The sequence below is a fragment of the Haliotis asinina genome, chromosome 12, assembly GCF_037392515.1.
Source record: "Haliotis asinina isolate JCU_RB_2024 chromosome 12, JCU_Hal_asi_v2, whole genome shotgun sequence".
NCBI classification, from domain to species: domain Eukaryota; kingdom Metazoa; phylum Mollusca; class Gastropoda; order Lepetellida; family Haliotidae; genus Haliotis; species Haliotis asinina.
Window position 1 is genome coordinate 42,143,453 of NC_090291.1, and position 13,973 is coordinate 42,157,425.

The 13,973-nt window shown below is 38.1% G+C and overlaps 1 protein-coding gene across 1 annotated transcript in view; it reads right to left on the bottom strand.

Moving 5' to 3' along the window:
- Nucleotides 1-377: 377 nt before the first annotated feature.
- Nucleotides 378-13,973, bottom strand: part of LOC137258519 (deubiquitinase OTUD6B-like) — a 38,870-nt gene continuing 25,274 nt past the window's right edge. Inside the window, exons 4-10 of the mRNA XM_067796222.1 lie at nucleotides 10,374-10,511; nucleotides 10,041-10,060; nucleotides 7,604-7,649; nucleotides 7,207-7,315; nucleotides 3,091-3,152; nucleotides 2,646-2,755; nucleotides 378-2,207 (exon numbers count right to left, since the gene is read on the bottom strand). Of these exons, the coding sequence (XP_067652323.1) occupies nucleotides 2,120-2,207; nucleotides 2,646-2,755; nucleotides 3,091-3,152; nucleotides 7,207-7,315; nucleotides 7,604-7,649; nucleotides 10,041-10,060; nucleotides 10,374-10,511 (573 nt within the window). The 3' untranslated portion in view covers nucleotides 378-2,119. The remainder of the gene's footprint in view (nucleotides 2,208-2,645; nucleotides 2,756-3,090; nucleotides 3,153-7,206; nucleotides 7,316-7,603; nucleotides 7,650-10,040; nucleotides 10,061-10,373; nucleotides 10,512-13,973) is intronic.

Sequence of the window (13,973 nt, forward strand, 5' to 3'; positions counted from 1 at the left end):
GTGACAATTTATTCCATTCCTTTGCAAATGTTTCATCTGTATGGATGTATATTACGTTTTCTCACATGCATTGGCATTGACAAGTGGTATGCTCGCAAAATGAATATGCCCTACTTTTTTTGAATGGTATATATATTATATGCTTGTCAGCTTCTGTTGTATGGGAACACAATATTCTTGCTCCTTCATCAGGTGAAAGATTAAAGCAAGTCATGTTCCTCATCTTACTAAAGTTGACATACATAAATTTCCCCTTTAGGTCAGACAAATTTTCTTTCTTGTTTTATGGATTTTTGTCCTCAGGAAAATCTACAAGCAGGAAGTGGAATAAAAAAAGTAAAAAGTCAGCAGTGATAGTAATATTCTTTTTAAATGCTAAAAGTATTTTACTTCTGGGAATATATGTAGCATATTTGGAGCAAAAAAACAATCCTCAAAAAACATTCTTGAAGTTTTGGCCAATAAAAACGAGATTTAATTTTTTGAGTGGGAAAAACTGATTCCTATTTTTCTAGTTCTTGAAAATATACAACCAGCAGGTCCATAAAACAAGAAATAATTATTGTTTAACACAAATCAAACTAAATGTCACAAATAAGCATATCATGACTGACAACTTGAGCAAGTAAACCAACCATATTTATAGCCCAATACTAATATAGTACAGTGGAAGCTGTCTAATTCGGACTTGACTGGGACTGACTTTTGCGTCCAAATTACGAGGAGTCCGAATTGGATTGTGAGAGTCTAGAGTTAGCTCCCTTGACCAGCAGATACGCATGCGCGGTACTTTTACCATGGTGTAACGTGTTTTCGGGGTAATAGCACAAAAGATGATCATGGAGATTATTGTGTATCAGTAGATTATCAAAACTGTAATTCCGTCAATAAATATCACCTCATCTTTTATAAATAATTTATTCTTAGAATGCTCTCTTGTCCGGTGGTTTCCAATGCAACACTCATTTCTTGTCCGTAAACACGAGCACTAGAAGTGACGTACCATGTTTTTGTGTTACTCGCTATTTCACAGGGTAACGCCCTTGTATGGAAGTGCATGTGATTCAATCTTCTCCACAGAAATCAACAATATATCGTCTTTTTATAACAAAATCACATGCCATCAAAATGACACTGAGTGCGTTGTGTCAACTTGCTGAACTTCTTGTTAATTCCATTTGTTAATTGGTTATCATCACACCTGATAATCCGTTTGCAGTCCGTAATTGGCTAACTACAAAGCACTTCTGCCTCAGGCAGTCCCGCTAGTCCGAGTTATTTAGCGATGTTTTCGTAGTAAATTACCTTGAAGGGCGGAGATTTCAGTCTGAAATCCAAGTTACGTGAAGTCTGAATTAGTTAGCCTATATGGAATGATAACTTAACATCTGCCGGGACAAACAATTCGGTGCGAATTATATAGAAAACCGAGTTACTTAGGGTCTAAGTCAGCTAGCTTCCACTGTATTAGGATATTACACAGTCTTGTTACAATGGCAGCCATGATGACACATGAATTATCTTTCAGGTTGGTTATTTTGATAAATTTTAGAGTCATGATTTGTTACAAAGTGAAATCACAATGCCTCATGGACCAGCCCTGTCATGATTGGTTGCCATCAACCAACAATAACTGCATTCAGCACGAGAAAGAAATACTTGCAGCTGATTGGCTGGTGAGTATTGGCAGTCAGCCAGTTTTGCATAGCAACAGGAAATTATGTATATTTCCACAGCAAATTTCCCTTGTGTTTTGAGTACCTTGGGGAAATTACTGCATCAAATACATTGTAATTACAAGTCAGGGAAAACCCTTCAGCAAACAAAATGGCTGTCCTACTCGGGTTGGGTGATAGCACAGAGTAGAACAACTGGTCATTTTCTAACCTACTTATGTTATATATGATATATTACACGACCTGAACATCAGGAAATATGTCAGTGTAACAAACAAAAAATCCAACACCATTATGCAACTGTGGGGTCTTTCACACAATGACAATGATATGAGCCTGATGGTCTTCATGACGTTCCTCTTGACCTTTGGCTGATCAGGTGACCTTGACCCTGCTTGTCATGTCATGTGACCTTGGAGATGTTTGCCTATGTTGCATCAAGGTTAACTGAAGCCGTCCTCCTGTGTGTCTGGCTCCTTCTCCTTCACTGAGTTGTAATGTTCCCCGAGTCCAAATGCATGGCGGTGGTACCTGAAAAAGTGAGTGAGTGAGTGGGTGAGCTGAGTTGTAATGTTCCCCGAGTCCAAATGCATGGCGGTGGTACCTGAAAAAGTGAGTGAGTGAGTGAGTGAGTGAGCGGGCGGGCGAGTGAGTGGGTGAGTGAGTGTTTTTTTGGTGAGTGAGTGAGTGAGTTTTACACTGCTTTCAGCAATATTCCAGCAATACAGTGGTGGTCTGTAAGCTTTAAGACGTGACAAGCAAACACATTAACCATTAACCGCTAGGCTATATATTATAAACCCAAATCGAAGGAATAGAAGGAAAGGAAATTATCTGATAACAGTCAGCGCAAATAACCGCTGATGACAGATTAAATGATGACATTATGTGTAAATCTACTGGCACCACAGAAAACCTGGAATGACATTTGTACAGAAAGAGACAGAAGTTTGTTGAAATGGTACATACGTGAGAATGACAGGACTGGTGTCTGAATATTCCTCACCCACAAAGATGGATGGCCCCTCGGCCTGGATCACCTCGAGAGGGAGACGCAGCACATGGGATAGAGCCCGCAGCTGAAACAGTTCATGGATATTCTCAATGTGTTAATTTTATCATACAATATTTTGTCATACAATATTATGTACTCTCTTATGTGCCTGCATAAGTTTTCAACCAACTGACAATTACTGTTTTAAACTATGGCTGGCTATATTGACCGACACTGAATAATGTATGTATCATCATAACATATATAATATAATATAACTGTATGTACATATCATGATAATGTACACTGAAATACATGCATTATTACATAACCTGGCAATATAGGTCTTTGTATACATGACTAAAATTGTATTAACTTTTATAACTATACATAAACTATGTCAAGAGATTGTGACCTCACCTCGAGGTGGCCTCCCCAGGCTGAAGTTGATGCTATATCATTGCAATAGTTTTGAAACTCCTCTGAAATAAAAGTGTCACAAGTTGTAACATTCAAAGAGTGAGTGAGTGCATATCAGCTACAAGCAGCTGACCTTAATATTCTGACCTCGGTATAAAACATGGTTGAAAGAAACATTTTTCAATATTTTTGTAATATACATCATTAAACGCATGAGTATTTGCATGAATTTTCAGCTATATTAGCTGGACGGAAGGGTCAACTTGCCAGATAGCTGACCACAATTCTGATGGTGACATTCTGAGGCTTATGACAAACACTGGAGGACGCTGCCACTTTTCAGCAACATCTCTCCTGAAGCTGGCAATACCACCCTCTATAGCTCAACCTCTTTACCGGGTGTCAGATGGCATTTGTCCAAAGCATTACATTTCTCCGTGAGTTTAGTCCACAAGTTATGACAGGAACCATATTGTCATTATGTTTTACAGTCTGCCTGACCAAAGTTCACAAATCTACCATGATGAGACACATCTGGAACCTACATCACTTCCAGCAGCTCTTCCACATCAGGCTGTGACATGTCTGATATACTCTAAAGTCACTAATAGGTCTATCTCACTTAACCAGTTACAAATATACTCATGGGAAAATTTAAGGGAACGCATGTTTCTTAGGGCAATTCAAAATTTCTGTTTACTAACTTCAGCGCTGTGTATTATCGTTTTCGTGAAGAGCAGTTCACTCAAATTCACTACATGCTCCTAAAGTTACATGCACTTAGATTTACATGTTACATGTATGTGCACTGTCAAACTCAATGGTTGAAAACATTGTTAACATGGCGAGACAGTACATACTTTGGCACAGAAACGGGAGGCAATTGGCATGGTTAATGGTGGAAGCTCATTACGACGGGTTGCAACAACTTTTCACAAGTCTGTTAGTGTGATATCCAGACTTTGGCATCTCTATATAATGACTGGTGACGTCAAAATGAGGCGTGGTCGGGGACGGAAAAAGAAAACCACCCCATGGGATGACCGGACCCTACGCCTTATTGCTCTGCAAGACAGGTTCAAATCCTCCTCCAAAATCAATACGGAATTCAGGCGAAGAACACATGTCAGAATTTGTTCATGTACAGTGCATAATCGTCTTAAATCGGCTAGTCTAAAAAGCCGCCGTCCATTGGTTGGAATGTCTGAGCAACACAAGCGCTTGAGACTGCAGTGGGCACGGAACCATGGAGGAAGAACCGTACGTCAATGGAGAAACACCATGTTTAGTGATGAGAGCAGGTACACACTAGACCAGAATGACGGTCGAATTCGAGTTTGGAGACGCTTTGGGGAACCTCACAGTGCCTGCACCATCAAACAGCATGATCATTATGTAGGGGGCTCTGTTATAGTGTGGGGATGTTTTACCTTTAACCACAATGTTCGGGACAGACCTGTTCAACTCAACAATTTGGATGAACTTTTAGTGGCTCTCCAGGAAGAATGGCATAGAATTCCGATTCATACCAACCGTACACTCATTCGCAGCATGCCACGACAATGCCAAGCAGTTCTCCAGAGACATGGGGACAACCTGATATTGATTTTCATCACTTGACATAAGCCTTTTCATCTGTATGAACTTTTCTCTTACTGATTCAAAGATTAAAAGTCACAGCAATTTCATGCGTTCACTTAAATTTTTCCATGAGTATACATGAAACTGAGAAATATTCTCTGGAAGCTGTAGTACATTCACTGTGAAAATCACACACTTTTGCTTCCCATAGTCTGTCTGAGTTCAAGTATGATGAATGATTAAATATCTTGAAATAAGGATAAGTGCACAAAACATAAAGGACACATGGTCCTGAAACCTCTCTACTCAGCAGGATCTGCAATCTGATGTTTCATGAAACCATTATGTTTACAAAGCTATCATGTAATATTGTGCTTTCTTCATGCTTCACACCAAGGGGGTCAGTTGCAAACGGCTGATGGGACAGCACCAACACACATTCAGGTGCAACACAGCACAGCCTGGTGAGATGATCCACTTTAGTCAGGCATTGTTCCATCAGCCGTTTGAAATCAACCAGTGTGAAGCGTGAAAATAGCACATTATTACTTGCCTATGGAAGATACCACAGTGTAATATTACGCTAGTATAATACTGCTTGATGTATGATGCCATAACACTTCACAGCTACGACGTCACAATACTAATGGCGCAAAAATAGTGCTAGCAGACCTTGCTTGACTTTCGGACAGCTGAGAGTTATCACACTGTAGGCAATTACGAAGCAGTTTCTATCAATATATGTTGGAGAATAATAAACAGAATACTTAACTGCGTGAAATATCATTGTTATTAAACTCATGAATGACTTAGTATCAAACTCGCTTTCGCTTGTTTCATTACTAACAAATTATTAATAACTCCTTTAATGAAAATGGTATTACACAGAAGGTCATTTAGTATCCTCTACATAATACATGACTTCTTAAACAACCTTTTCCATGATCAATAGAAAATGTCAGACTTCAGATCCTGTTCGGTACAGAGGTTTCAGGACCACGTGTTTTATTTATGTTTTGTGCACATATCTCAATTTTGATTTATTTAACCATTTGTCATTCTCATTTGGACCCACACAGACTATATACCTGAATTTACCTACTAAAGCCCACATACATTATTAAAAAATCCACCTGATAACACTTATAAGTACAGATGAAAAAATGTCAAGCCATGATTATTGATTGTTCCTTCCAACATAACCATTATATGTTCTTAGGAAAATGTCACCCCCTGTTGTCAGCGGATGACTGGTAGCAATGGCAGCACAGACTCATGAATAAGTAAAATAAATACCCACTAGCTAGTTATGTGTCTACCTTATTGTCATGCGTGTTGAGGTCAAAACTGATAATTGTGAGTGCATTGATTATACTCGACAACGTAGAAAGTCACAGAGTAATAACCCTGTGACTTGGTTTCCAGGTTTAAATCAACCTATTCAGAAATACTCTATAGGGCCAAACCAATTTTATTTCTTGTTTCACAGATTAATGTGATCAGAAAACCTAAAGGCAGGAGGAAAAAGAACCCCAAAACGTAATAACCAGTCAGAGTGATATTCCTTTAGACATTAGAAGTATTTTACTTCTGGCAATGTGTGAAGTGTATATGGGGTAAAAAACATTGTTGACCAATAAAAACATAATGATTTTGTTTTTTGAGCAATGAAAATTAATTCTTCTTTGTTTTCTTATTCTCGAAAAATTACATGTGGCATCCTTAGCAACCTCTGCTGTTCAAAAGATGAGTCTGGACCAGACAAGCTAGTGATCAACAGCATGAGCATCGATCAGCACAATTGGGAACTGATGATGTGTTGCATTGAAGTCAGTGAGTCTGACCACCTGATCCCATTAGTTGCCTGTTATGACAAGCCTGGGTAACTGAACGGCAATTTAAACCTGGAACTTCAAATAGATTAGACTGTCAGACTCATCGTGTCATCATTGCTCATATTATCAATCTCTAGATTGTCCAGTCTAACATTATGATGTAAAGGCAGACAATCTTAAATCCAAGCCTACATGGACACAAGCACGTTGTGCAACACACAGGGTGCCATTAGGAATCTGAGCTCCCTTGGATAGTAAAGATTCAGAATTTTTCAAACAAATTAAGGAACTGTTGTGCTCAAGAAACCAAACTTTTCAATACCATTACACATATCAATCCTTATACAACTGAAACCAGATTTCAGTACTCGGCAGCAGTGTATGTGAAAGGTAAGTAAATTAAATAAACCGTGTGTGGAATTTATCAAGAAGCCCACTTAATTTCAGAATTACTTTCTCTGTGTACACAATTTTAGAACTTCTGTAAATAAAGTGTTGTATTTATCTAATTATTATTATTTATAGTCAAACATGACCATAACCCTCTAGTAAATACAACTATCTATATCTTTGGAAAAAATCAGAATGAATTTGGCTTTGTCAGAAAGGCAGAACCGACATGCATTTTTGGGGATGATTATGATAAATTTGTTAGGGATAGCATCTCTGAGCTCCACACAAGCATCACGTCACTGTTTACCTGGTGAGTAGGGGTCCCCAGTGTCCAGCTTGGTAAGGAATGGTAGAAAGTCATCTTCATGGCCTCGCATAAAATCGGCTGTTTGTGTCCGTAGGATCTCATTGGAAGACTATAAAAAAAGATTCTCATAATTCATAATTAGTTACTGACATTCAATGGCCATGTCAACATCTCCCTCCATGTTTGTTGCATGACTTTAAAAAACCCTTCTCCCTACATCTCTTACAGATATTAATCAAGGTTTAGACAATATTCAACATATATGGCATAACATATGTCACTGCCACTGTCAATATCACACTGGGTCAGTAGAGATATGGACTTAAGATCAGTCAGTATATGGCATAGAGCAGATCCCTGAAACAGAATGTGTGACTACAGTTATTTGCAGACGTACCTCCACACCTCGGGACAACAGCTGATGGGTGATGGCGTTGTACAGACTAAAACAGGACAAGAATGAATGAATGAATGAATGAATGAATGAATGAATGAATGAATGAATTATATTTGACGGACTGACTGCATAATAGACGGATAAATTGAAGACTGAATGAATGAGAAAGAGTGCATGAGTGAGCAGGTGAGTAAATATGTGAGTGAGTGAAGGTGTTTCCAGTCACTCTGGTCATTCTCGGATTATTTTAAGGTAAGACTATTCTATTTTCTTGTATTCCAAATCCATTAAGTGAGGACGTCAGTTCGGTTTTACCCCACTATCAGTAAGTGAGTGATTGAGTTTAGATATACGCCGCTTTAAGAATATTCCAGCAATATCGCAGCATTGGACACCAGAAATGGGCTCTACACATTGTACCCATGTAGGGTGTGTCTCAATGTCATGTCACAAGTGAATGTTTGAACCACTGGGGAACTGCTCCTTAAACCATTAAACAAAAATATGTTGACATATATCGTATTCAGCAAGATTTAGGTTTAGACTCTACTGGCCTTACGAGGAGAACTACACATATAAAATAATTATTGACAACTACTGAACATCAGCCAATATTCATACCCTCAATCAAGTCTTTGTAATAAATAAGAAAGAACCGCCATGGATCTCAAAGCTGGCATACAGTTTCAGTTATTGATTTGGAGATTTGTGCTTTCTGACACGATTCTTATTTCCTATCATCAGTAAGTATAACAAGGACAGGGTTTGAACCCAGACCTTCCAGGACCTGGGCAGACACTCTATCCACTAAACCACAGAGCCCTGACGTAAGGTTGAACTCAAGGAACTGTTGAATCCAAATCCATTCAACAGATGGAGCTGTGTACTGTGTAGTCGGAATTACACAATAGACATCTAACTGTCACCATTCTGCCATTGAAAGTTTTGTATTAACTTCTGGATACCACCTGTGCCCTAGTCAATGAAAGTCCTCTGAATACAAGACATCAACACAAGCTGTGACCGTGTATTTGGCCATGACTAGTTGTCTCTGAATGTATTCATTTATGATACACTTGAATATGATACATTTGTCATGTATTAAGCAATTCTCAGTTTGATGTAGCTTGAATCAGAAATAATGCTTGCTTTCAGTTTAGAAATGGGAAATAAATTACTTATTAAAACTTCTTTTTTAAATAGGAACATAAACGTCCTTGATCCATAACCTGTACACGGAAAATAACAATATGAACACTTAAAAGCAAACAAAATATAAAGATCATCACAACTTAGGTAATTATTTGGGTTTTGCAGGCAGCAGATTGGATATATACTATTGTTTATAAAAGGCCACAGGATATGCTAATAGTTTTAAAAAAATCAGCTGTCTACTCATTATCTACAAGCAAAAAAAAAATGCTCTGAATTGTGTAATTCCTTATTGTTTGTTTGTTTGTTGGTTGTTTTATACGGAGCTCTACTACTTCCTGGTGTCAAAAAAGCATCCAAATCTTTTTTTCAATTATTTTTTTTATGCTGAGAACGAATATTATACGATGTAAGAGTGGAGCAATTCAGGAACACTGTCTTAGTCTCATGCCATCAAAGATGTATGATGAGACAAAACATTTTACAGCTGATGAAAGACCAGGCCTACATAAATAATTAGTGTGACCTGAATCAAATTACACTCCGACAAACTGGAGAATGTAGTAATCTAATGGATTATCTATACATTTCCTGGTGACTAATTTGAAGGTGTGGGTTAGTGTGCGCTGGTGGGTTTCAGTGAGAGTGAGTGAGACAAAGGGGATTCTTGAAATGTGCTTGACACACTGTACCCATGTGCAATCAGTCGAGAGTATTATGTAGAAACATATCAGTCACAACAAGTCAATTGACCAGGGACCACTTGGTCTTCATTCTCAGATTCTTGATATGTATACAGCTTATATTGCTATCTTTTCCTACCCAGTACCCATCTGCAGCTGGTTGGCGAGATCTGCTGAAAAGGAGACACCACATGTGCCTCAAAGCAGGGCAAGACTGAAGTGTTTAAACACACGCCATTAACATGATTCTAGATTCTGGCAAGCACAAAATATGTTTGCAGAAATTCACTTTTGCTTTGTAGCATTGAGACGTTTTTCAAAAATGTCGCTCTGACAAATGCTAAAAATTGATCAGGACTGCTATTTTTGGACTTTATATGTTACAAGAACTATATATCCTTATTAGGCAAGAGGTCTAACATGAATTATGTATGTCACTTCTTTAGCTTCTTTTAGAATCATGTTTTATGCAAGACAATGAGGATAGAACGATTAGTCCTTCTAGATTTTTACTAGTCTCTGACTAACAGGCTAGTGGTTGTGCTTATTCCTGTCTGTGAACCCCATGCAGAGAGAACTTGCACGTAAATAAATGAACTTACCAGTTTCCATCAGAGTAGATCTGCAAAAGAAAGAAAACATGTTTCATGAGAATGACGAACCAACAACCATGATACCAGAACAAATCTGGGCTTCAAACCAATAATCATCAGATTCTGGTACTCCAAAGGGACACAACCCTGGATAGCAATTGGGTCAATACTGGCAACTGGACAACTGTTTTGGAACCTCAGACATGTTCCAGTGTAGTGATCATAACTCCAATACTTCACCATACATCTACTATAGTTGTGCTGTGTTGAATGGGACCCTGATCTTGCCTGGAGTAAACCTAACACATTGCAGACGTTACTGCATATACAAGTATCGTGTACCTCATGTATCTGGAGGCCCCTCTTCTCAAGAAGGGACTTAATGGTGCGGGTCTCTGTGTGCCGGGCACCCGTCAGGCTCTCCAGTGCCTGTTCCTTGATGCGTTCTTCTCGTTCTCGAAACTGGTTTGCCTTCTTCTCCTAAAATAGACACATGAGTGAGTGGGTGAGCTTGGCTTATGCCGCTTTTAGCAATATGCCATCAATATCATGGCAGAGGACACCAGAAATGAGCTTCACACATTATACCCACAAGGGAAATCCAAGCCCGGCTATTATCGTGATATATGCGAATACTTTAAACATTAGGCTACCCCTCTGCCATGGAAACTTTCAAGAACCAGCTCATAGAATTTCCTGGTAGGGTATGAACAACAGAATCACCTCCTGCCTATATGCTTCTCCAGGACACTATTCAATCTATAATGCCTGCCAAGTTATTCAGGGTTGTGATTCACTAGCAGAGTGAGTGAGTTCAGTTTTATGCCGCACAGCAATATTCCAGCTATATGGTGGCGGTCTGTAAATAATCAAGTCTGGACCAGACAATCCAGTGATCTCACTAGCAGAAAGGAAGTGAATATGAACTGTTGAAATATTATACAAAATCAGGATATGAATTATACTATATCCATACTGACTGATTGGGGCAGCCATCCTTCCAACTTTTCAAACCTTAATCTATCACTTTCCAAACCTTAATCTATCTGTCTACTGGCCAATCTTTTGTGAATATATATACACAAATTACTTCCAGATCAGTTTCAAGTTGCTCTTTAACCAGCTGGAAATGTCAATTACACAGTATACCCAATCTTTTAAAATTAATGAGCCCATGGACTTAGGATGTGGCTACAATTAGTGAAATGTTATTTTTATAACTAAAAAGAGAACAAATCTATGACCCAAGGTGAATTTTCAGCATCATTTATTTTTACAATCTTTACGAACTGCATATCCTTAGAAAATGATTTTGACCTCAGGACTTGAGTGTGTCCAGACCTGATGTGTGCTACTATCAAAAACCTATAACGACCACTAAAACTGCAGTTTTAGCATGCCACTGAGTAGCAACTCCACTTGATAAACGATAATAAAAACCATCACAGTTGAAAAGTGCAAGTTCGATTAAAAAAAGATGCAATTCTAAAAACTCCATATGGAACTGTGTCCTTGAGTTAAATTGCATGTCAATAAAATGGCTGTTTGAATACAGTCAAAATGGATTCTCTAACTACAGGCTTGGTTTCAGTCTTTAAGTGAGTGAGTGAGGGAGTTTAGTTTTATGCCGCTTTTAGCAATATTCCAGCAATATCATGGTGGGTCAGTCTTTTAGAACTGTGAAGATCCGGATTAGATTAGGTCTTCAGCAACCCATGCTTGTCGTAAGAGGCAATTAAAGGGATTGGATGGTCAGGATTGCTGACTCAATTATTTATACACCACCACCATATAGCTGGAATATTGCTGAATGCAGTGTAAACTTAAACTCACTAACTCTATCACTCATTATATGATTCTTTCAAATTGTTTTCCATATCTGTTAATTCTGATATATTACAAACTTACACAGCTGAAGCTTAATACTGATTCTTGACTCAACTGCTTCGATAATTTTGTCACATGATGAATTAATAATTCACACTTTGGAAGTAGCAGTTCAGAACAGAACAGGTTCAATTAAGGCGTATCAGTTACCAGAACTTGGAGTTAGGTAGTGTCTAGCATTATATATTTATACTCTTATGAGGTTATTTTAAAACTAAAGTATGTCAGTGCGAGGCATTTACCTTGAACTTTTGTTTTACGGCACAACGTGGCCTATTATTCTCACCACAAGACCTCATAAAATCTACCTGTTTGTACATCAGCATTAGCAAGTATATCAAATGGAAAATGTCTGACTAAATACTTACACATTACTATACAGCAACAAATATATTCATGATAGGTGGTGGCTACCTGGTGTATAGTGTGCTGAGTGTTGGCACTCGGTGGCATTTCAGGTGTAATATTATAGCATGTGTCTACTCCATAACGTGATTTGAGTTGCTTCCTTACTGTGAATGTGTGAACTGGTGGGAGGGTGGTTGAATGGGTGGATGGACGAATAGATGGATGGATGGATGAGTAATGGATGAGTGAAGAAATGGACATTATAAGATAGTTCTGTTGAAAATTGCCATTATCTATTTAACCACACACTGTTGCTGCTGCTGATCACAGCCACTACCTCCACCACCATCGACATCATCATCATCGTCGTCGTCGTCGCCGTCATCATCATTGTCATCATCATTGTTGTCACCACCACCATCGTTGTCATCATCATTGTCGTCATCGTCATCATCACCACCATCATCATCATCATTGTTGTCATCATCATCATCACCACCACCACCACCAACGTCGTCATAATCGTCATTGTCGTCATCATCCTCTTCCTCCTCCTTCTCATCATCACTATCATCATTTACACAGCGCTTTATCCATGCTGGAATATGTTTTTAATGTTTACAAAAAAGTATGGTTTTTTAAAAATAATACTGAGATAGCTATTAACACCTAAGTGACATTATGAGTCCATGAGGTGTTTCTCACGAGGACCTGGTATACACACAATAGGTAATTTTTATACAAAAGGTATGTTTAGAGCTTATAATGATACAAACACAGAAATTTTAAGATTTTACGATTTTAAAACTTCATACTCTATGGAACTTTTAACTGTTTGCGAATCCAAGAAGAAAGGCAGTATATATTTACTTACTGTTTTGACAATTTTGCTTTAGCTTTTGACAAAAGTGCTTCGGATGGTGCTAATTTTGCACAAAATTACACTCACCTAGTAGTTAATAAAAGATAATCGGATTTCCTCTGATAATTAAAAGCTCTTCATTAGACATTCAAGCACTGGGTGCATTACACTAACTGCTCATACTGAATCACCTGCCCAACCAATGCGCCGGAACATCTCAGTAAGGCCATTGTCTCCCTGAGTGATTACACAATCAATCGGCAAACAATCTGATAAACATCTCCAACAAGTATACTCTTCAGAATACACTACAACCCATTAATGGACAGTTTTGTTTTGTAATACAATCACAGATTAACAATTGTTTGTTACAAAAAGTCTGGCAGTTTTTAATATTTTTTAGTTCTAGAATTATTTATTTTCTTTTCACTGGAGACAAACAGGTTTTATGGACTGAAGACTTCCTTGATTGTAATGGATGTGATGTTTCACTGTAGATGCTAACACTGTCATGCAAGAAGTGTTCTAAACAGAATCATCACATCTTGCAATAAAGAAGTTGACAATCCATTTTACTTTCCTCTTATCACACTAACTGCCATTTGAATAAGTTCAGTTCAAGTCTTTGTCAGGCATTTAGAAGTGAAATGCATAAGAATGAAGATTTTATGGATATCAACTTCTGTATATGAGAACACAACGTTTCGGAGTTAATGCTTACTCCTTCATCAGGTGATTGAGAATGGGATACAGAGCTATATTTATATGTACAGGTAAAACAATAACAAAGTAACAAGTGGAATGAGTTAACGAAAGCTGGAAGCCAGTATAAACAAGCGCTGATT